The sequence below is a fragment of the Cyprinus carpio genome, chromosome B18, assembly GCF_018340385.1.
Source record: "Cyprinus carpio isolate SPL01 chromosome B18, ASM1834038v1, whole genome shotgun sequence".
NCBI lineage: Eukaryota > Metazoa > Chordata > Actinopteri > Cypriniformes > Cyprinidae > Cyprinus > Cyprinus carpio.
The window spans coordinates 12495620-12519919 of NC_056614.1; the positions used below are offsets into that span (position 1 = coordinate 12495620).

Consider the following 24300-nt stretch of genomic DNA (forward strand, 5'->3'; position numbering starts at 1 on the left):
GTTTCCCAAGCAGGGGTTTGTGAAGGAAGTGCAGCGGATTTGTAAACTGATGAAAAGCTAATAATTATTATTTTTTTAATTACACTAGTTTATGCTTTGTTGCTTCTCAATGTTCTGTAATTATAGTCTATACTGAAGGATCTTTATTGATCCTCACACGCAAACTCTGTGTTGCGTCAAGAGCACAACCATACATTTGTTTTTTTTTTTTCTTTCTTTCATTCTTCATTTATTGATTCATTCATCAATGATCATTTAACTATTCCATGTAATCATATAGTAATTTATAGTAATCATTATAGCCATTTCTATACTCACTTAATAGATTCATTAATCGATTATTCGTTATATTATATGATTACTTTTTATATTATTTTTCCATTGTTGTTTAGTCTTAACAAATCTTAGTCTTAGGTTTCAAGGGATGTTTGTCTTCACGAGTGATAAGAGGGAATGTTTATGGAAGTTCAAGGTTTATGGGATTTTGGTGTGAAGCGGTAATTTCCATTGCTTTTGCCTGTGACATAATAATATTTTGCTCCTTTTTTTATCATAAACACTTTGTCTCCTGCTTCTGCTCTTCACTAGCTTTGCTCAGGCAACTTCTTGGCTGATAGAAGACTTAAACACTGGTTTTGGGTACCAGACAAGACTGTAACTAGGTTTTGGGTATTAAGCAATTTTGCTGAATAGTTGTTCTGTTACCAGACAAAACGGATATTTTCTGACAGGATCTGGTGTTCGGGCTGGATTTGATATTTCTGGTGTAGAGGCATGATCCCTCTTAAACACACACACACACACACACACACACACACACACTTAGAGAGAGAGAGAGAGAGAGAGAGAGAGAGAGAGAGAGAGAGAGAGAGCGGAGAGACATGAGAGAGAGAGAGAGAGAGAGAGAGAGAGAGAGAGAGAGAGCAAACAAGCATTGTACAAACATGACTTTATATACCCAAACATGTCAGGGTTATATAGAAAGATAGAAAAAGGACATAGACATAGTTCATATAGTATTTCCAAATTGCTCAGGCTTTTCAAATCAATGGTTTTTCCATTTTTAAATGTAAGTCTGTAAATACAGGATGTTGTGCCTTGAATACAGTGAAAACTGAAGTGCTAAAACTTTCGCATGTGATTAAGATTGACATTTCACAATTAAAAAATATTTTCACAATTGTAATACATTCAAGACACAAGGAGAAGAAAAAAAACAAACATCAGAATATTTCACTTTATTTTACAATCATAAATATACACCCATATACACATGCCATATTAAACACAGCAGTCTTTTAATGTAATGGGGATTTTCTTGCAGGACACACAGAGACGGCTCTCTGTTTCCTATTTCAAGGGACACATCCTTATATACTGTATGGAATTTGTCATTCAAGTATCGAAAATTCAAAAGCATTTTCAAATCATTAATAAATGATAATTGCCCAACTCCATCAGCATATTATACGAAGAAAATGTTATGAAATACCATCCAAACTGATGAGCAGAATACTAAGCGGTCAAGTGTTGGCGATGGTTTAACAGAATCATCAAATCACTAGAACCTTTGATTGAAAACAGCATCATCCAACCAAACAAATAACGAATAGGAAGTGTTAGACTGGTGGCCAGTCACCCAATCACACACAAACTCTCTGATCCTTCCTCGTTTATATAACCTGGGCTTTCTTTGTGTGTGTGGGATGGCTGAACCAAGACTTTGTGTGTATATATATGGCAGTGCTGCACCACTACTGATATGTTCTCATAAATCAGTCTCTTTGCCCTTCTTAGAAAGGGTGTATTTTAGTGATGTATATTGTTACTTGCTAGCTGGAGCCGCTGGGAGGGACAACAGAAGTCTATTAACCTCTCTGATCTGGGCATCCAGTGTCTCTGTGGCTAGTGCAAGCTCTCCAAGTTGTGTCTGAAGACTGTTAATGGTTTGTGCAAGCTCCTCTTCCTTGCGCCTGGAGTTGGTGGCCTGACGGCTGTATTCAAGCACCATGCAACCTCCGCCGATGATGAAAACGATAGCTTCACCGAGCAGCTCTGCTCCAAGCTCCGCAGCTGCCTCTTCATTCAGAGGTTTGATGGTGGAGCCACGGAAACCCATAATTCTCATCTTTGTTCTCATCTCGATCCAGTGATATGCTATGGAGAAAACAAGAGGCTCCACAATTTGAATTACTTGACAGATTTATTTCAACAATCCACTGTAAAAAAAATAAATAATAATAATAAAAAATTAAAAAGTTAAGACACACTTTGGTTTTACCTTCATGCTTGTGATAACCAACATAACAGAGATTACAGTATAAAAAAAACATAAGATTAAAAACAATAACAATATTAAAAAGAGACTACTATATGAAAGCTATAATATTAAAAAAGACCAAAAAAGCGTGTATTAGACATAGTTGATATTCCTCTCATATTATATTTAATAAATAAATGAAAATGTGTTTATTTCCATGAAGAGAACGTTTATACCGTAAATATATTAAAACTAAATTTTTGATGAGTAATATGCATGGCTAAGAACTTAATTTGGACAACTTTAAAGTTTTTTTTTTTTTTTTTTTTTTTTTTTTTTTTGGCACCATCAGATTCCAAATTTTCAAATAGGTAACGTTAGCTGTATCTCTGCCAAATATTGTCCCCTATCCTAACAAAAAAACCATACATACATCAATGGCCAGCTTATTTATTCAGCAGATTTATGTATACATCTCAGTTTAAATTGACTGGTTTTGTGTTCCAGGGTCACAAATTATCAACTAAATTCAACAAGCAGCAAAAGGCACTTTCAGTTCCTCGCTGTAACCTCAATGACAGTCGAGCCCCGCCCCTTTAAGCAAACCCGAATCTCATTGGTCTAAATGGAACCTTGTTTCTAGCATCTCATTGGTTTCTGGGTAAATCGGTTGTTGAAAACACCCAATGACAAAATCGCAGCAGTCGTGATTGGCTAAATAGCACATCCAAGCAAACGGCTATTGGCTGCGTGTTGCCTCGACATTTACGCCTACACATACTCGTTTCATATGGATTGACATCATATCGTTAAACACGAACAACCAAAAGCCTGCATACCTTGAGCTGGAGGAAGGCAGATATAGTTCTTAAAGAATTCACTTCTCCGCGCGCCTGCTTTTATCCTGTTAGCTACTGGTTTGCTCAACTGTCGTACGCCCAGATAGAGCAGCTTTGCAATTGGAAAGGCACCCACAACCATCTTGGCGGAAAATGCGTCATCTGAGGAGGCGGGAGTACAAGGACGTCATGTGGACGATGCTCCTGTGTAATATTAATGACGCAATAGTAATATTCATGAGATCTAGAACGCTCGTTTCTTGCAATATTATAATTATTATTGTTTTTTTTTATTATTTAATTTTATTTCAAGTTTATTCCCCCGTTTGTTACGTATTTTATATAATACACGTAGTTTAAAGTATATTAACATTTTTTTTTTACAAAACAACGTATTCTAAATAGCTCTAAAACAAATGCATGAATATAATCACGATACCAATAAGAAACAAAACCAAACTAAATCTCTCAGCGCGTTGTTACCTGCGCCAGCTGTGCGTCTGGACTGGAGCACCTGGGTCGGGTTTCAGAAGCAGTGGGCTGGACTGAATATCTCAGGACTTCACAGACAAGAGTTAAACACCATTGAAATGTTTTCCAAGTAGTCATGTAACACATCCATGCTCGGCGGGACTGAGTTCTAAGACTTTACGGCACGACAACCTCACAACTATCACAGCTATTCAAGGTACAAGAAAATATTTATGTTATTGTGCTTTTGACTCTTTACTGAGAGTCCAGCTCGCAGTTTTACTTGACTTTAAGGCGGCGATGTGGATTGTACAGTGGACTCGGTCGTTTCTGTTATGGCAGGCCGTTTTAGCAACTTTTTTTTTTTTTTAGTATTATTTTAAAAATGTGTACTATGTCGAAAGTTTTTTTTTTAAAGGCGCCTTTGTGTAAGGAAGTGTACGAGGAGGAGTCAGAGCGCTTTAATGGAAATCAGATGTCTTGAAAAAGCACCACGCATTTTGAATCTTTTGAAGTCGGTGCTCATTGAACTGTCCACTGAACAATATATTATTCATTATTCAACCTGAATGATGTCTTTGTATCACCCAAAAGCTTATTCGAGCTTTTATTCATTTAGTAATAGTGTAGTATGTTGTGTTGTTCAGAATATTAATACATAAAGCGTCATGAAAATATAAGGCCTGTCAAGATGAACACATTTTTAGCTGTGTAACTTTTATTTATGTTACTTACTTTTTTATATAGGTATTTTTGAATAAAGGTAAACTGATTATTCTTACTGGCATATAAGGTTTCACAGGGTTAAACATGTTAACTGATTCTAATATGAGACATTGCTCTGAAGCAGGTCAGACTCAGTAATGAGCACATTCATGTCATTTTTGAGCAGTGTTGGGAATGAGTCCAGCATACAGACCTGATTTACCATTTGACTAACTGCTGTCGGAGCCAGCTGAACTGCATATCTGTCTTATCCTGCTACAACTTGTTCTGAGTTTTCTGGCTCCCTTATAGCTTTTCTGGCGCTTTGTAAACACTGACAATTTGCATGGTTCAATTGCATGCCAGCCACATTGTGTGCACTGTGGTTTATGTTTTAAATGTTAGATGCAGTCATGGTGGATTTCTTGTGTCTTGGATATCTTGTGTGATTCACAAGGAATGTTAAGCTTGTAATTTTGAAGACCTGAGAGATTCCAGAAGCAAATGTTCTCTCTCTCTCTCTCTCTCTCTCTCTCTCTCTCTCTCTCTCTCTCTCTCTATGTATTTTTATGTATATATATACACACACACACACACACACACACACACACACACAAACCCAGCCATGGTATCAGGATGACTAACAGGGTTTTGTCAGAATGTTCTGTAAGGGCCGTCATTGTCTGAAATATAACCTGACACCCAGTCACTCCCCAGTCTTGTTAACCCAAATCTGGTCAAATGTCTCGATTTCTGAGTTGATAATTTGAAATTTCAACAGTGTCAGGAGATGCAATAGGCTGATCTGTGTGATTTTGCATTTGCATCTGATTTTGTGTAGATTTTTCAGAACTGGGAGTTTTATTTCACATTACTATTTTTATCATTTACTCATTCTCATTTTGTTTCAAAACTAACTTACTTTCTTCTGTGGAATCTTTTGAAGAACATGTGACTGTCAATAGCCAAGGGTGAGAAAATGATGACAGAATTGTAATTTTTAGGTGAACTTTCACAAGTTTTCACTGCAACATTCCGCCCACAGTTTTTGGAGTGCATCAGTGTGACGGTGGGGTGAGGCTCATAAGATCCAAGTGTTTTGTATCCACTCAGTGGTCCATGTCATGATAAAAGTTGTTGAGAACAGAATGAACTGCTCTTTAGTGTCCGCTCCCCTTAAGAAAAGATCCTATAAGCTCCATCTAAAAAGTTCTTTGTAATCAATGCTCATCCTTTTAATTCTTTAAAGGGGTCACATGATGCGATTTCAAATTTTCCTTTCTCTTTGGAGGGTTACAAGCTCTTGGTGAATAAAGAAGATCTGTAAAGTTGCAAAGACTAAAGTCTCAAATCTAAAGAGATATTCTTTCTCAAAGTTAAGACTCATCCACGCCCCCCTGAAACGGCTCGTTCTAACACGCCCCCACATCTCTACATCACTACGTGGGAAGATTTGCATAACGCTGCCCAAATGTTCACGAAAAAGAAAGAAGGCGTACCTTTTATACTCGTTGTAGTATTGTCCAGCCTGAGGTCGTCACATGTGGTTGCCGCAAGCACAAGGTACGCTCCTTCGTAGAATCCGCTTCAAGCCGTCCGCCTCTGATCACTCAAGCCGGTGTGTGACGCTGTTTCGTTGAGAAATCGAAACTACTTTGTTTGGCCTTCCAAAAGAAGACACGACTAGAAATCATGTTTATATCACATTTATAATGGGTTTTATGTTTTTGTCTCTTCGCTCCGGCCGGACAAGGCATCACAATATGTTAAGAGGCGTAACATTTCTGTCACACCCTTGAGGCATTCGGCCAATCACAATGCACTGGATAGCTGGCCAATCGCAACACACCTCGCTTTTCAGAGCGGTGAGCCTTGTGAAAATCAACGTGTTTCAGAAGACGGGGCATAGAGGAGAAACAATAATGTACATCATGTGGAAAATAATGTGTTTTTTAACCTTAAACCGCATAAACACATTTCATTACAACAAAAACACAAAATAATTATCTTTTAGCAGCATCATATGACCCCTTTAAAGTTCTGGCCAGTATTCAATATTTATGTATTTGTTTAATAGATTTTATTCTTCATCTGATAAAACTCTTATCTGCTCTGTCTTAGTTGGTTGTAAATCATTACACCTTTCTGGCAAGGCCCTTTTGAATTGTAAAGCTGTTACATGCTGTTTGAATTCATGATTCATTCTTATCAGCTAGACTCTGAAACACTCTTGTGGTCTACAATGACAGTATCGGTTGGTTTCAATCCTATAGCGTCAAGTCTGAGATGCTAGTATTATGACTTAAAGGAATAGTTCACTCAACTTTTATGTACCTCCAAATCTGTATGGCTTACTTTCTTCTGTTGGTCAAAAAAGAAGATATTTATTGTACATGTAATGAAAGTCAAATGAGTCCAAAACAACAGTGGACCACACTGATTTCCATGGACTAATACAACTGATCTGATCTTTCCAGGTATATTTTGTTTTCCACAGAAGAAAGGCAGAATGACTTGAGTGTGAGTAAAAGATGACTGAACTGTCATCTGTTTAATTGAGCATCTGGAGAACTGTGGTGATCTAAATGCAGCTTGGGTTGAGCAGTATTTATATCACATGACGTCAGTCTCACAGCTGTTGTTTCATTATGACATACTGATGAATGAAATTCTCATTAAAATGTAACATTTGTTGTCATGTCTGAAGATAGGGATTGGTCTAATTATTCCATTTGTAATGATTTCCCTACAAGGAGAAGCTTGTCTGCCTAAACACTCTACAAATGAAGTTTGATTATAATCTAGGGCTGACTAATGATTATTTTGATAATTAATCTGTAGATTTCTTTGGTTAATTGAATGACAATATATATGTATGTGTATATATATATATATATATATATATATATATATATATATATATATATATATATATATATATATATATATATATATATATATATATATATATATATATATATATATATATAATGCATAAAATATATATATATATATATATATATATATAAAATAAAACTAAATAATAATTTGCAAAAATGTTATTCTACATCCTGCCCAGTGCAATTTGAAGGCTTTGTAAACAAATATATTACATGTATTGATGTACGCTATGATAAACATTATATGTGCAAAAAAAGTGTTAAAATTTAATCTTTTAAATAACAGCAGAGTGAGCGAGTTTTTGGATATTGTAAGATTAATCTTATTTTAGTGAATAAAGTACCACATTTCAGCTTTGTTAGGGAGGGTAAGTTACACAAAATGTAATTTTTTTCCTTGCTTCTAGAAAATCCTCAAACTATATGCTCCGTAAGCTCCAGCTTCATGTGGTCATAAGCATTTAAATTGAATGTGGTTTTAAGCACTATGCATCATTAAAGTTTCACTTTCACCATGACTAAGCCATTAAATGTGGTGTTTACATGGGATAATCATAATATGAGTTTACCTTATGAACCCAGTCTCCGCATCAGTAGGAAAGTGATAAAACGAGCATCTTCCATCTGAAGACATATAACATAAACATAAACATAACAGTTTTAAAAAATCATGAGTGGGGTGTAACTGGTACTGTATGTTTTATGTCGTAGAATAAAACATGAAAGTATCTTGAGCCTGTGTGAACCATGGACCTTAATTTAGGGATTTAACAAAAATCCCATTCAAAAAACCCATTGACTCTGGGACGATGGAACCGGAAGTGCTAAAATGCTAACTCGCTTCCACCACTCTATTGCTTGGATCATTGGAAGTTGGGGCGTTGCTAACAAAATGGAGCAGATCTGAATGCCAGTTTGCAGTTAGTTGTGAGGGGATTTCTCTCCACTGGATTCACTGGAGACACCCTAGCATTTTTATTTATTGAGAAAGACAGGGACGAACTATGGCACAAACATACGTAAAAGTGATTGCTAATGGTGCTGGGGGGGGGGGGGGGGGAGACTGCCTGAATGAATGAGTGCATCCTCCATCAGGTTAAGTCATATTCATAAAACAAATAGTTTGCAATATCCTAAGAGTAATGTTGCGGTAATATCCTAATATCCTTAAATTTTTAAGGGTAGTATACTCCCCCATGGCTTGCGTCAGCACTGATCAATGCACTGATTTCTATAAAGTAAAGCATCAGCTTCAGTTTTTCCCATTGTTGTTTATCCCAGCACTTACCCCTCACATCACTAGCTCCGCCCTCGCGCCATAGCTCGTGACCAGAAGAGTCGTTTTGAGGGGGAGAGGAGATTAACATTTTTGATTAAAGATTACTAGGGCACATGAATTGAAAAAAAAAATAATGAAGTGCACACATAAATTATTTATAATAAACACTACAGTATTCCCTTAAAAATTTTGATTTCATGGTGACTTTAATATCATGCAGATCGGGGCAAAGGGCAAGCTTAACAACTGATTGTGAAATTGGGTTGAGAAAGAGAGAACGTGAGCAGATGGTTTCTGTAGCCACACCCTATTCCACCAGTAGAAAGCACTGCTGTCTTAATCTTTTAGTCTTTGTGGTTTCCACCCAGGCTCTGAATGGGCTAGGTCTTCTTATCAGCACAGAACGAGAGTTATTATTAACCTGTGTCACACTTGACTCCACATTCCAGATTCACTGTACCAAAGGCACTCCAACTAACGTGTTAAATTATCAGTCACGCAAAGCCTTAACCTCTCAATCAGCAAATGACTGCGGAGCAGTGAATGAGAGGTGGAGATCAGGGATTAAGATCGGACAGGGAACAAAAAGAGAGAATGTGAGAGGATTGATAGAACAAATATCAAGATACATAAGGGGGTTGAAGACTATTGTGCCTTTAGGAAAAGGGCGACTAGACATCTGTCGCTGGCTGGTGCTGTCCCTGATGTTTTACTGCGTGTTCAGAAAAACACGTGACGTTAAACAGCACTTACCACCATTTTCACAGACAAGGCTTAAGCCTAGTCCTAGACTAAAATGTAAGTCTGAGCTGTTACAACTGAAAGATACTTCCACAAGGATGTATTAAGTTTATGAAAAGGGACAGTAAATACTTTTATATTGTTACAAATGAATAGTCAAAGAAATACTGTTCTTACTATTCATGAACAGATCCTTTGACAAAAACAAATATTAAGCAGAACAGCTGTTTTTACGTTGATAAAAATAGCAAATGTTTGAATGATTTCTGAAGACTGAAATAATGGCTGCCAGAAAATCAGCTTTTCCATCATAGGAATAGATTACAGTGTAAAATATACTAAAATAGACACATTTAAAAGTGTAATAATGTTTGACAATTTTACTGGTTTACTGTGTCTTTGAAAAATCTTGCTGACCCCAGTCTTTTGAACACTAGCACATGTAACAAAAAAAAATAATTCTTGTAGTCATTTACTAATTTCTGTCTCTTTAGATTATTACATTAGTTACATCATCTAAATAATTATTTTATGTCGGATTCATGTTATCTTTCTAGTTGCATTCTTAACGTTTTCATGTACTAGGCTGTCACTAGCTGCTTACGCATGGTTGTGGGTGTGCACTGTTAATATATATATATATATATTTTAATAGAGATAATTATAAAAGATTATGCCAAACAACTTAATATGCCAAATAAAGCTTTCATTCTTTTAACAAGGCTTTGTTCTTCGTTATGATATCAGGACAGTTGTATTACCCTGATACAAACAAACTAGAGTATGACTTAAGACAGCATGTAACAGGTTTGGAATTTATGAAAATTAATTTAAAAAACATGTAGGTGTAATAAAATCATTATATGTGTGAACTGCTTTCTTATATATATATATATATATATATATATATATATATATATATATATATATATATATATATATATATATATATATATATATATATACATTTATAGACAGACATAAATAGACATAAAGAGTTGGTCACTGACCCTAAATAAACTATATGTTTTTCAGTGATATCCTGACTGTTCAAGAAAGAAATCTGGTCACCTTTAGAAACAGAGGAGGGGGTTTTGAATTGAGTTTGTGGAGGTGACCCAGGCCATGCTGTCTAAAGTGAATCAATAAGCCAGTAAGAGTTAGTAGACTCTACTGATCTTGACAAAACAAACAAGACAGAGTGGCTTGAGTCAGTGCCCTTCTGTGCATGAGTGTATTACAAAAGACACATGTACACACATACACAGTTAATTACTCTGTGAAAGCTGCAAATTAAAGAAAGAATCAAAGAATCTTCTGGAAGTTAATAACTGCCAGGTTATCAATTTAAACCATTGTAACAAATAAAACCCCACTCAACATTCGCCAAATATCAGCTTAATGTTTCTGATAAATCATTATTATCACAAAGGGCAGAAGTGGCATGATGTAGCATGTTTTAACTTAAGGGGCTGTTTACACGACAACGTTTTCAGCCAAAAACTGGAAACTTTTTATGCGTTTTGCTTTTTTGTTTACACGACAACAGTGTTTGGGGACTGAAAACGCATATTTTTGAAAACGGGTTTCAGAGTGCAAGTTTTTGAAAACTGTATTGTTATCGTTTCCGTGTAAACACCCAATGGACCCTTTTCACATTTCCGGGTTTCTCAGCAGCGGAAGTCGTCATAGTTAGGTTAACTTGAAGAGCAGTGAATGGGAGAGTACCACAAATATATTTTTTTGCATTCCCATTTGCTCAAATAGCAAAAGAAAATCTCCACGATAGTGTTTTACTGACTTCCAATAAAAGGAAAAAGACGTTTTTTTTGTTTTTTTTTTAAATTGTTGCATAGTTGAAAGAATAGTGTTATAAATGTACATACATTTGTATTGAAAAAAATACAAATATGAAAAATGTTCGAGGATTTACGATGCTGATAAACGTTAAACATGTCATCACAGTCTTGTGAAAAGAGTCCATATGGGAATCTTTGAAAACGGTGACGTCATGCGCATGCGTAGTACGTGTTAGGTAAGTAGACATGTGCAGTACATGTCAATTTAAAAGGCAAGCGCGAACAAACATACACAACAATGGCGGAGTATATGGTGTTGTTGCTGCTCAAGAGTTTGCTGACTCTTCTTTAGCAAAGTGTAGATTTATTTCACCAATATTACAACCAACAGCAGAGATGCATCATATACATTATAAAATCGTCACTTACAGGTACTGTTTACTAACAGATGTGTAGCAGATATGTGTAAACAGCGTTTTTAAAAACGCTGTTTTTGACTACATGGTTGTCTTGTAAACGTAGCCTAAAAGATGAGTGATGTTTCCACACCTCATTTTTTATAACCTGCAGCAGCTTTTGATCTTGTGTGTGGGATTCTGCCAGCTGGATGACTCAGTATTGAGTAATCCAGAAGAACTGACTGGCTCATCCAAAAGTGCACAAAGAACAGACACATTACTAATAAACATCTGTTTTTTGGAGGGTGAAAGTCTAACAAAATGTGTCTTATGTGATTCAGATATATGCATGACTATGTATCCGTGTGTCTTATTGTACCACAAGTGCTCACGTCTTTATTTTCACACATGTTGGGTAAGCATGTGAAAGTCGTAAGTCATGCTTCTAGTGTCATTTGCCTGGGGGTCAAAGCTTTCCATTCAAAGGCCTTCAGTGCACAGTGAATTATACTAATATAAAGAAGGGGTTGCAGCAACAGATGTCAGATGTGAACAGCAGCCCACTTCATAAATCACAAAGGGTGTTTCTCTGTGTACAATGTAATGTAGGCAGGTGCTGGAATGCTTAAAAACAGTCCACTTGTATCTCAAGTCCTGCTGTATGCCAGTGTTTTAGTAGGCTGGGCATGCTTTTCTTTTTACAGATGCAGAATAACATCATCATGACCACTGCCATCAGTGTTGGGGAAAGTTACTTTTAAAAGTAATGCATTACAATATTGTGTTACTCCATAAAAAAGTAACTAATTGAGTTACTCAGTTACTTTTTGTGAAGTAATGCATTTTTATTTTGTGTCGCTTTCTGTCACTTGAGCTGGGTCAGTTTATTTATTTATTTTTAATAAGAAAAAACCCTAAAAAGTTAGCCTGTATTTTTGGCAACAGTAAAGGCCAAAAGTGAAATGTCTCAACTTGAAGTAAGTGCCTCTGCACCTGCACCTCGCTCACAATTTCTCTCAACACAGGACAGGAGAGGTGTTAGTGAATAAATGGGAAAACAAAGTAACTTTGAAAAAATGTGAAAAGTAACTTAAAAATATATATTTTCTTGTAAATTTAAAAGTGTTACGTTAGTGCGCTACGTTACTAGTTACTTGAAAAAAGGTAATCTGAAAGTAAGTAACTTGATATTTTGTTGCCATATATAATACACGCACACACACACAATACTATTTAAAAGTTTGGAGTCGGTAAGATTTTTTTAATTTGATGTTTATTCCAGTCTTCAGTGTGTGTGTGTGTGTGTGTGTGTGTGTGTGTGTGTGTGTGTGTGTGTGTGTGTGTGTGTGTGTGTGTGTGTGTGTGTGTATCTATCATCTGTCTGTCTATCTATCTAGGTAAACAAAAAATGTATTTATGTATTATAGGTTTTAATATTTCTGTATGAGTCAGACACCATGCATTGATGCGATTAATTTAAATCAGATATGCTGTTAGAGGTTGTAATTGATCTGATTTTCCTTTTTTTCACTCAGGCAGTGTGTTGAATGAATTGGAGGTCCCACAAACAGAAACACAAACACCATGAACTCCCAGGGCAGCTTTGGCAGCAGCTTTTTGTGTGAGTATTTCAGTACACCAGTATTAGTTTCATTCCTATGTGTAGGCGATATAGGATAGGACATGATGCAGCAGTAACAATAATATGGTTACATGTCTACATGCATGCTGATATTTTTTGAGTGTTTTCAGAATGGCATATGGAGTGGCTTGTTATATCCTGTTGGGTGTTCATTAAATGTTTGTTTGTTTGTGTGTGTATGTATGTTGTAGTTCAGTCCATCAACGATGAACTGAGCGCATCTTTGGCCACAGCAGATGAGCTTTCACGGGAATTCAGCTCTCTCCTGTCAGAAGCCACTCCTGTCGTGCAAACCACTACTTCAGAGGTACAGAATTAATTATTGCCTTTAAAGGAGACCTATTATGTCCCTTTATACAATATGCAATATAAGTCTCAGGTGTCCCCAGAATGTGTCTGTGAAGTTTCAGCTCAAGATACCCCACATATCACTTATTATATCATTTTAAAAAAGCCTGTTTTGAATGGAAGCATTCCATTCAAAATAAATGCAAATGTGCTGTTCCTTTACAGCTCGTACTCTACTAAAAAACATCTGTTTGGTTTTGATTATCATGTCTGTCGCACTGAGATCATGCTTTTTAAACCAGATTAGTTTAAACGTCTAATATGTGGTTTTCTGAGCGCACACATTTGAAACACGCACACAGAAAGCGGCTGTCACATGGCATGTGAGAACTAAACTAAGCTCTCTTTCATGTCTTATTGCGCTTAAACTGTCAAATATACACAAGTTTATGTTAAAAATACACAAGGTACAAATATTTTCTCGGTTGTACTTTTTCATGTTTTTTGGTTTGGTAGATGCAGAAGTCAGATTTTCATGATATGTCACCTTTGAATGATGTCAAACAGTCCTCCAGAGTTTCTACTGTATCTGCATTGCAGTTTTAGATGATGCAGATGTGGCTATATTGGTTTAGTGTATCTGGAGACCGACATCATGCATTAATATTTTCCTTGATATTTTGTTGTAGAGTTCTGGCCCCAAACCCCAGAGCAACAGCAATGGCAATGGCAGTTTGTACAGCGCAAACAAGAATGGAAATGAGAGCATCAGTACAAACTTCTCCTTTTCCCAGAGCTCCATGAGCAGCCAGAGCTCAGACTCCAGCATCAGCAGGAAGGAATCTAACCTGGACCTTCCTCCTGCTGTCACAATTCGATCTACATCTCCTGCACCTCACCTAGACAGTATGAAATTCAAGCCTTCATCTCCTAGTCCTTTAACCCAGCAGCATTCCTCTTTTACAAACCGTAAAGACAGCTCGGATTCACGATATTCCTTCAACCAAATGACTCCCCCTAATATGTCTCCAAATACAATAAGACAAATGACACAGATGCCGTTGAGACCTCAAGATCGAAGCACAAGAGGATCCTTGAGTTATGGGGAACTATCCAGCCCTTCTTATGAAAACAAAACATCTCGCACCTCACTGCAGCCCTCAGCGAACCCCATGTCTTCAATTCCTAGGTCTCCGAGGTTGGATCGAGCACCTTCTCATCAGCCTTTTAGTCAACCAGCAGCCAGTACGCTGCCACGCAACTTCCAGCCATTCAGACCCTTAGGTAATTGGGATAAAACATTTCTATTGCATACTGTACTTTAAATGTTCTTCACATTTTGAAAAAAATTTATATTTTAAGAACTGTTTACTGAAAAGTTATTTGGGGAACTCCAAATAGTTCTTCAATGGCTTTAAAAAAAAAAAAACTCTTAGAAGCTTTAAATTTTAGGAGTGTACAGTTGGATCCAAAGGTCTTTGATTGGTAGTAAAGTTGTGTGTTTGCTATAATGAAATTCTGTTTGTTTCTTTATTAAACAATGTAGAGCCCCTCAGTCATTTGTTTCCTCATTGTTTGTTCTATCTTCTTTCAGAGAAGGAATGCAGAGGCAAAAGAACCCACCTAAGTGGAATGAGACTGACCTGGATGCATCATACGAAAGAAAGCCTCACCACACCTATGACAGTGAGTTGCACAATTTTCATGCTTATGTGATAGCAAAATAAAAAAAAGCATTATAAATTACTTAACCTGGAGGCAACAATTAAAAGAAATGATTAAAAAGGCCCGTTTCTGTTCTTCAAATATTTTTATGAAATCAAGTGCCTATTTTATATTGATATCAGAATAAAAAAATGATAAAGAAACATTTATTAAACTAAACTTCAATGTATTAGACTTCACTTTGACTGCTACATGACAGAATTCTTAATTTGCTTAATGTTGCATAAATGCTAAGTAAATACTAAAAAAGTAAAAGGTTTAAAAAATATTGAAAATATTTGAAATGGATAATGCAAAGAAAATCTATATAAATATAAAGCATGATAAATTCTCTACAGTCTATTGCTCAGTCACTTAGTTTTGCTTCTTTGTAGCAAACTAATTTAAGCTTTCATAATATACAAAATATTGTTATGAACAATCATATATACTAAAAGTTAACAAACATGAATTCTTATTCTCCAGTGCTCTACACAATCTTTAAATTTTTATTAAAATCCAAGATAGTATTCAAACCTCCATTATTAACCATTTTAACCATACATCACTATTACCATGTCATGTGCTTGCAATGTGAAGACATTATGTTTGTTACCACAAGGTAACATCATGCAATAGAAGATTAAGCACAAACCAGCATCTGTAGTCTAGTCACTCTATCAATGTTAAAGCAAAACTATGTAAATTTTGCCATTCTAGCGGTCAATAAACAGAACTGCACACATCCCGTGGAAGAACATTCTTACCAGAGCTACTTCTCCAAGTTTATGTCTATGGCGATTCACGAAGGTATTTGTTACTCCCTAGCGGCGACGACCCAAACAGGTTACAATAGTCCAAAAATAATCACTTATTATAAATGTACCGTAGTGATTTGGGATAAGACAAAAAGGCAGTTTGGTAGATGAATTTATGATGTACTCGCTCATTATATACATTTAGCAAAATTTGTACACAGAAAAAGTTACACAGTGTTGCTTTAAAGTGGTGGTTGATTGCGATTTCACTTTTTTAACGTTAGTTAGTGTGTAATGTTGCTGTTTGAGCATAAACAATATCTGCAAAGTTGCAGCGCTGAAAGTTCAATGCAAACGGAGATATCATCTTTTTAAATTCTGGCAGTTTAATGTCTACAAAAACGGCTGGTAAGGGACTACAACAAGCTTCTTCCCGGGTCCGTTACTTCACGAACCCAGATAAACCCCACCCCGGGAACATGCAACAAAGTGGGTGAGGCCATGTTGTGCTGCTTTAGAGAAGAGGAAGAGAAAACTAGGGGTGCACATAAAAATGTATTTATATATGAATCTCGATTCTGTCTTCTAACGATTGTAATGGATTCACAAGTTTCAAAATCAATGTTCTAAAGCAGCGGTTCTCAATCGCCCTGCTCTGCATCTCTCTCTCTCTCTCATTCAGATCGTCAGATCAGCTCCAACAAACTGTTCCATTTATACACTTATTTTCACATAGCAATGAGAAGCGTTATACATGGATGCGCGTATGGATGCTGTGCTGTATTAAAGCTTTAATCAGAATAAAACCGTATATTAAAAGCTTACAGAAGCAGTAGCATTTACAAACAACAGTGTATCTAAAAGTATGAGACAACAACAAACAAACATACCATTAAGAGCCATGTTTACACAGCTAGAGGCGGTTTAGCGAATCACAACACACTGAGCCAGCTGACCAATCTCAGCCCATCGTGTATTTCTGAGGAAGGGGCTTCATAAAAACAGGAAATAATTGAGGCGTTTGTTAGAGAAAGGACAGTTCGGTGTGGAATAAAGGTAAATTATGTGAAAAATGATGTGTTTTTAAAAAAAAACAAAGCATGAACTCATGTTAGACTGCACCCCATAAACACAATGAAGCCTAGAAAAAAAACAGTAAACCATTCTTTCTTAATTACATGATTTCCTATTTTTGTTGTAGAGAATGAATGGATCAGACAATCTGTACCCAACAGCAACTGGAAAGAATCAAACCTGGACGCGCCTCCTGCTGCTAAGAAGGTATGCAGACTTTGTGTTGTGTGTGAACATGTTTGTAGGTGCATGTGCATTAATGTGTCTTAATTTTGCTCCGGGCACTTCTACAGTAAAATGTCATTGTTGAAATAACTGAACAAATCAAATCAGGGATCTGAGCCAAAGATGTTCAAGGACAGATCTGTTGACATTTTCTTCCTTTCTCTCCCACGTGTATTTTCATTTGTCTGTTTCCTCTTAGTTCCTTTATAGTGGTAAACCACTCTGACTTGTTGAACCAACAGGGAAAAAAACACATCATGTTTGTATATAATTAGACTTTTCAGGTAATAAAAACAAGTGTAGACAATTCCCATGTGAAACAGGCAACAGCTGCTGTCACATTTTCTAACAAGCCTGTTACTTACTGTCTTGCACTCTTCTGTTAAAGCTGGAATGGAATAAAAATATAGAAAACCGAAAACAGAAATATGCTTCCATTTTATGTTATCACTTAAAAAAAATTAATGTACTTTAATTCTCATAGCTTCTTTCTCTTTCATCAGGATGCTGTGTCCCGTTCGCTCCCATCATTCCACAGCTCGCTCCCGAGGAACACTCGTATCTCAGTGCCCCCTGAACTCGCCACAAGCACAAGCTCACCTTACGGCCCTCAGCAAATCATTTCCCGTATCTCCATTCCACCTGCAAGCTCTGGAGTCCGTAAGCAGAGGCCGATCCCGCTTTCTTTCATCATGAGTCTACAGAACCCTTACTATGCTGAGGTTGTCAGCAGATACGCCCCTGGGCCAATGGGAGAGCCCAAGCATCTTCCCCTGCCCCGAGAGAACCTGCGGCAAAATCAGGCACCTCAACCTCCGCAACCTCAAAGACAACCTCCCTACTATAGAGAAGGTACCTTCAACTGGAAGCCATGAGTGGGCCGACAGGCACTCGTATACGAGTCAATGACTTGACACACATTTTTTTTTGGTCTGCATCTATTAATGTATTCAAAAATGCATTAAAAATGCAGTTCATACATACAGTGACTATGAGAATGCTTTTATTTTCTGAAATAAAATTCATTTTGATTTTTTAAAATGATTATTATTATTATTTTATTATGGACACTCTTATTTGTCTTTGTCCCATGTATGTATGTATTGTGTGTATATATATATATATATGTATGTGTGTGTGTGTGTATGTATTTAACTGCAGTTTGCTTTTTTTTCTTATAAGAAGTACTTCACCCTGGAGATGTTGATGCTGAGCTTGAGAGACAGGACAAAACAGAAGGCCCTGTGTACTTAACCAACCAAGGCATGAAACCAGAAGAAGAGGGTAAAGTGGAGGATACAGAGATGCCTCCTCGCCCTCTCAGCCCCACACGTCTACAGCCCGTGGTGGCCCCACAGGCGGAGTTGGACACTGATGTGGACGAAGTGATGCGTATCCGGGCCGAGTTCCCCAGGGCCCTGAAGAAACGCAGCTCAGGAGAAATTCCTCAGACCCTGCACAACCTGCCCCTTACCCAACCGCCCAACCATTACAAGCAAATGATCAATAAACTGTTTCGCAGGAAGACCACCCGTGTCAAAGGAGAACCAGCTGTTGAAAGTAGCAGCTCTTCAGATGGGGAAGACACTTCCAAATCTGCTGTAGCTACAGTTCCAGTACCAATCAAAGAGATACAGGTCTCTGCTGAACAGAAGGTGAGGGGCAGACAGATTACACAGATACAGTAGAGACCAGTGACAGTAAAGAGGATATTTGATTTCAATCTCTCTTCTCTTTCAGGGTATTCACTCTATCTTACGGAAGGGCAGCAAATCCAATAAATCCTCCAGGCGTAGGGCTCACCTGAGCCCACTGGTGCTGATGTTGGATGGGTCTTTAGTAGGAGAGTTAGAAACTGTGCAGAGGGCTGCGCAGGAGGTATGTCCCACTGCTTTGGTACCTTGCACTATGGTTGCTTAGAGGTGGTGGCAACTAGCATCAGCGCTGAATAGGGTTAATTTCAGTCTGGGGCAACAGCACACAACACAATCCACTAAAAAACAGGCACCACACAACTCAATTGAGTGTAAGACAGGGTAGGGGTGTGTCAGTATATACCATTATTGATGCTAACCATTATATAAAAAAATTTGAAATACTGTGATATTATTGCACATAAAATAATATTGTAAATAATAAAGCGCCAGTAACTGGTTGACACTACAATATGATACACAGGAGTATTCCCATCTGTCATAAAACAAGAAAAATTATGGTAGATATCACAATAATATTGTTATTGTGAATTCTCTTGACCAAGAAAGTTGTGTAATAAAAATCTGATATTATTACGGACCAAGTCTTAATGTATTTAGTTTTTACATTTGAATCTAAATTATTTAAACAAATGAGCAGTGAATTAGCTAGCTAAAAAATAATTTTAAAATTCAATAAAATAAAAATTTTAAGGTTGCTAAGAAATTACTACTTGTGTGCACTAAAATAAGAACAAAAACTGACTTTTTGATGGTTATAAAAATGTTCTGAGGCCTTTTTAACTAGAAACTAAAAAACTTAATAATAATAATACTCCAGCACAGATGAAATCTAAATGTAAAATATTTTAAATTAAAATAAATATGAAAATAGTAACAAAAAAAAAATTGCATATATAAAATGTTTACAAAATACATACAAATGTATATTGAACACCAAAATACAAATAAATTAGAAAAAATAGGGACATCTTCCAAACTTTAATAAGACTGTCACGTAGTTAAAATGCAAAATGCATCCTACTTGTAAATGTTTCATAATGTTACAGAACTCTTCAGTTTGTCATTTTAAGAGTGCACTTGTGTGTCCCTGTATAGACGAGTGACCCAAGCCAGGCTAATGATGAAGGCATCACAGCCCTTCACAATGCCATCTGTGGTGGACACTTCCCAGTGGTGGAGTTTCTCGTGCGGATAGGGGCTAACATTAGCGCTCCAGACAGCCACGGCTGGTGAGATGATCAATTTAATAAGTGTATATATACATTCTTATGTATTTGCATGTGTACAGCACGTATTCACTTTCGTCTCACTTACCAGGACACCCTTGCACTGTGCTGCATCCTGTAATGACCGGAAAATGTGTGAGTTTCTGGTGCGGAACGGAGCAGCGGTGATGGCCGTGACAGACAGCGATGGGGCCACAGCGGCACAGAAGTGTGACCCCTACGCCCCGGGCTTCGAGGAGTGTGAGAGCTTCCTGAGAGGTGAGGGCGATGAGAAAAACGAAAACAGATTTTACTTGTACAGGTAAAGCGCATGGCGCAACACAAGTTTTTTCAGGCAAACACCTACTGTACATGTGCGTTAACTCCCAGCGTTATATTTAGCATGTCACAATGAGCTGTGCATTCCTGAGTTAATAGTATCATCGTCTCATATGGGCTGGAAACAACCGTCAGTACTAGTCAGCTAATTAATAAACTATTGGGTGGAGATGACATGTGATACACCCTTATTAATTCATAAACTATGAGTAATCTGATCACAGTGCTGTACTGTATGAAGTAGTTTAATTTCCTATAGCCACCATTGAGCGTGTGTATTTGTTTAGGTGTGGAGGAAGCGATGGGTGTAGAGAACAGTGGGGTGGTGTACGCTCTTTGGGGATATCCTGCCCAGGCTCCAGACGAACTGAGCTTCAAAGAAGGAGACATGGTGACCATCCTGCAGAAGCCTGAAGGGGTGGACTGGTGGTGGGCTTCACTGTGTGGCAGGGAGGGCTTCGTACCAAACAACTACTTTGGGGTAAGAAGCGCTCTTTTACAAGACAAATAGTGGTCCGCTAGAGGTCAAGAAGTCAACATTCCAACAGAGTGCCTTGGCAAACTTCAAAAGGGGGGACGGGATGACATGAAATCATTAAATTAAATATGTATAATAACAATAAAAATTCTAAAAACACAAAATCAAGATTGACTGAAATCATATTTGTTTTTTCTTCTTTTCTTTCCTCACAGATGGGTTGTTTCAATAAAGTTTTAATTTAAGAAAACGCAGAGTCAGAGACTTGGAGCTTCTGGATCAAAAAATGAATAGTGGTTGAATAATTCTATGTAATATATTCAGGGTTCACAAAATCGCTAGCCCGACGTCTCGGGGCTATTGTGTTTTCCAGTCGGGCTATCCTGCCCCATGGGCTATCTTGAATAGGGATATAAAATTTCTAACTTGATTTGCGTTGTTCACTTGTAGGGGTGAAACTTGTAGTTGATCATTTGCACGTGTTTCTAAGTATTGCCCATTTAAACATTCAAGCGTTTTAAAACATTAGCGCACATTCGAAGCTAGTGTGCTGGTTTCTCCGTGTACTCTAGTGATGTTACGTTCGTGAACGAAACGTTCTTTTTGAACAAATCTTTCTCAGGAATGATTAAACCTCAAGCTAATAGCCTTCGAGTATGAGGTGTGACAGAGCATGTGATTTGTTGAATGTAGTAAACAAATATGCCATTCACTGAACGAGTTTCAGTTGAGTCTAAACGAGATCGAGAGATCTTCTTGTTTGTGAATGAAATGGACGAACTGGTACATGTCGTTTGTGAACGAGTTGAATGAACTGGTACATTTAGTTCGTGAACGAAATTAATGAGAGTGTACCGGGTCAGTCGGCCATTTATCATGTCAGTCTCGATCAGCAGAAAGCGGATGTAAAGCGCAGTTATGTACTGTGCACATTCGCTTGTTTATATATTCAGATTTAGCATACGGAACAGAACATACATTTAGCATTTGGTGAACGAACTGAAAATGAATGAATCTCTTGAAAGAATCTAAATTTTCACCACTAGCGCACTCATTCAAAGCACGCACAGAGAGCCGCATATAAGACAATGCGCGTACACAGAATTGATTCCTCTTTTGCGTATCCTTGCTTCTGAATGAATACATACACACAGAATTATCTCAAAATAATTGTCTCTGCAAGTATTCTCGTAAACAAGGTCGGTTAAGTCGGTGAACGTAAACAGTGGAGAATGAAATCTCCTGTAAGTCATTATATTGGATCCATGCATTCGGTCTTAAAGGGGCAGCAGCCTATACTGTAAATACCTGCTGTTCCGTTAGTGCCACCTGCTGTCAGAGAGTGACATTTGCGTCTTATTTACAAAGCTAAAATCAGACTACTCTGTTTTTGCTTTAAATTTTGAAATTATACAATCCAAATAACATTTATTTAGTATCTTTTTTGGATAGTAATTCAAATGCAGTGGTTGCACAGTAGAGCACAGGCAAAGCCTTTGTTTTTACGAAGAGATTTCTTTTAGTTGTATAAGTTTTTTATTTGATTTGGGATTTGTTTTAAAATTTTATTATTTAACATTTCAATTTCAAAAAAGGAATATGCAGCATTTTGTCTGAGAAATAATAAAGGACACATTTTCATTTATAATTTGTCTTAAATTTCATTTTGTAAAAGACTATATAAATAAATTGTAAGAAAATTGTATTGTGTAATCTGTACTGTGATTTTTGTTTTTAATTTTTTTTTTTATTAGGTCTAGTTAAATTCATTTTGGGCTACCAAAACCTGAAGAATGCCTGCCTGAAGGGCTATTAGAGATTTTGAACATTTGCGAGCCCTGGTATTAAAGGGTTAGTTCACCCTAAAATGAAAATAGGCTGTGTTTTACCCCTGAGACATCCTAGGTGTATATGACTTTCTTCTTTCAGACGAATCCAGTCGGAGTTATATTAAAAATTGTCTTTGATCTTTCAAGCTCTATCATTGCAGTCAGTGGGTGTTGCATTGCTTCAGTCCAAAAGAAGTGAAATAAAAAGCACCCATCCATAAAAAAAGTGTCTCACACGGCTCCAGGGGGTGAATAAAAGCCTTCTGTAGCGAATCAATGCATTTTTGTAAGAAAAATATCCATATTTAAAACGTAATAATCACTTGAATCTAGCTTGTGCTCACTGTTGTAAATGGAAGCAGAAAAAAAAAGGTTGAGAAGCACTGGTCTAGGGGTACATACACACTTATCATTTTTCTGCAGAACTTTGCAGGTAACAGTCGTTTATTTGGGAATCCAGACGACTGAGAGTTTAACATTAAAACATTTCCTTTGCAGATTTCACTCATGTTCCAATTTGTCATTAAATTCAAAATACAGAACATGTGTTGGTGTCTTCCACCTCAATATTTAAAATGCTGTTTGACTGGTGAAGTGTCACAACCCTTTGTCTTTCATACATTCCCTTAATTTTTACTTAGTTAATACAAGGTCATTTCTGTCCTAATATTCATACTATTACAAGCATGCAGTGGACAGTGAGGTTTGGCAGGTCTTCAATTAACCTCATTCTTCTTGTTCTCTCTCATGCAGCTTTTTCCGAAAGTGCGGCCTAAATCACTCTGCTGAACACATCCACGAACATAAAAGACAATAGCGATCAATGCTTCTGAATCATGCAGGACAAGTCTGAAAGCAGGTTTCACATGTGTTTGAATATGAGTTTTTTTCTCTTTTTTCTTCCCTTTAAATTGTGTTTAGTGAACAGCTATGATGGGATTTTAAACATGCACACTGTACAGCTTTTCTCTATAGACCACCATGACAAAGTCGCTAAACTGGGAGTAGTTTTAGCTTGTAAAGCTAAGCAGTCTACCTATTTTCTTTGAGAATAGGGATTCAGATTAATTGTATGAGCAAACGGAACTGGATTTGATACATAAATGCATTAAGTCTCTAATAATTTGTTTGTTCGGAAAGGTTCTATTGTTTTTCAGCACTGAGCAGGAAGGAAATTCGTCAGTCTATCAGTATTGCTTTTGTTTATGCATACTTTGCATGTTAGTGTATCAGTTGTTAATCAGTAATGTTGCATAGATACAAAAAAGTTTTTTAGATATGTATTTGAATAACTGATGTCCTAACTCAGCTTTGGATTATTTACAGTATTCCACACTAAAAACGTTAGCCTTTTTTATGTAACTTTTAAACTTGTATTTCCTGTCTGTTTTCACAGTGATCTCTATATAGTATGAAATATGAGCTAAAGTTTTCTTCTTTAAACAATGTACTCTCCATGTGGGTTGTGTATTAAATATTTGCTTTGATGTGAGGGAAGTTTGTTTTAGAGGTGTGTGTGTGTGTGTGTGTGTGTGTGTTTTATTTGCCTTGTTGAATCCACTGACTGTGACTGTTATGAAGACAGTGACAAATTGTTACTCTCTGTAATACTCTTGCACAAAAGAAAAATAAATAAATACTAATTGTA

The 24300-nt window shown here is 36.9% G+C and overlaps 2 protein-coding genes and 1 long non-coding RNA gene across 3 annotated transcripts; 2 read left to right on the top strand and 1 right to left on the bottom strand.

Moving 5' to 3' along the window:
• Positions 1-1223: 1223 nt before the first annotated feature.
• opa3 (outer mitochondrial membrane lipid metabolism regulator OPA3) lies at positions 1224-3273 on the bottom strand. The gene is made up of 2 exons (XM_042743876.1): positions 3100-3273; positions 1224-2157 (listed from the first exon to the last, which is right to left on the bottom strand). Exons 1-2 carry the CDS (start codon positions 3239-3241, stop codon positions 1826-1828), a joined length of 474 nt encoding a protein of 157 aa, XP_042599810.1. The 5' UTR covers positions 3242-3273; the 3' UTR covers positions 1224-1825.
• A 254-nt stretch (positions 3274-3527) lies between these two features.
• Positions 3528-24300, top strand: ppp1r13l (protein phosphatase 1, regulatory subunit 13 like). Its single transcript, XM_042743877.1, has 13 exons — positions 3528-3787; positions 12928-13013; positions 13226-13341; positions 14012-14606; positions 14919-15008; positions 16986-17065; positions 17587-17935; positions 18269-18738; positions 18824-18961; positions 19897-20030; positions 20119-20285; positions 20633-20826; positions 23406-24300. Exons 2-13 carry the CDS (start codon positions 12977-12979, stop codon positions 23439-23441), a joined length of 2406 nt encoding a protein of 801 aa, XP_042599811.1. The 5' UTR covers positions 3528-3787; positions 12928-12976; the 3' UTR covers positions 23442-24300.
• LOC122140401 lies at positions 12681-24300 on the top strand. Its single transcript, XR_006157068.1, has 2 exons — positions 12681-12724; positions 24163-24300. It is a non-coding gene; the product is annotated as an uncharacterized LOC122140401 (long non-coding RNA).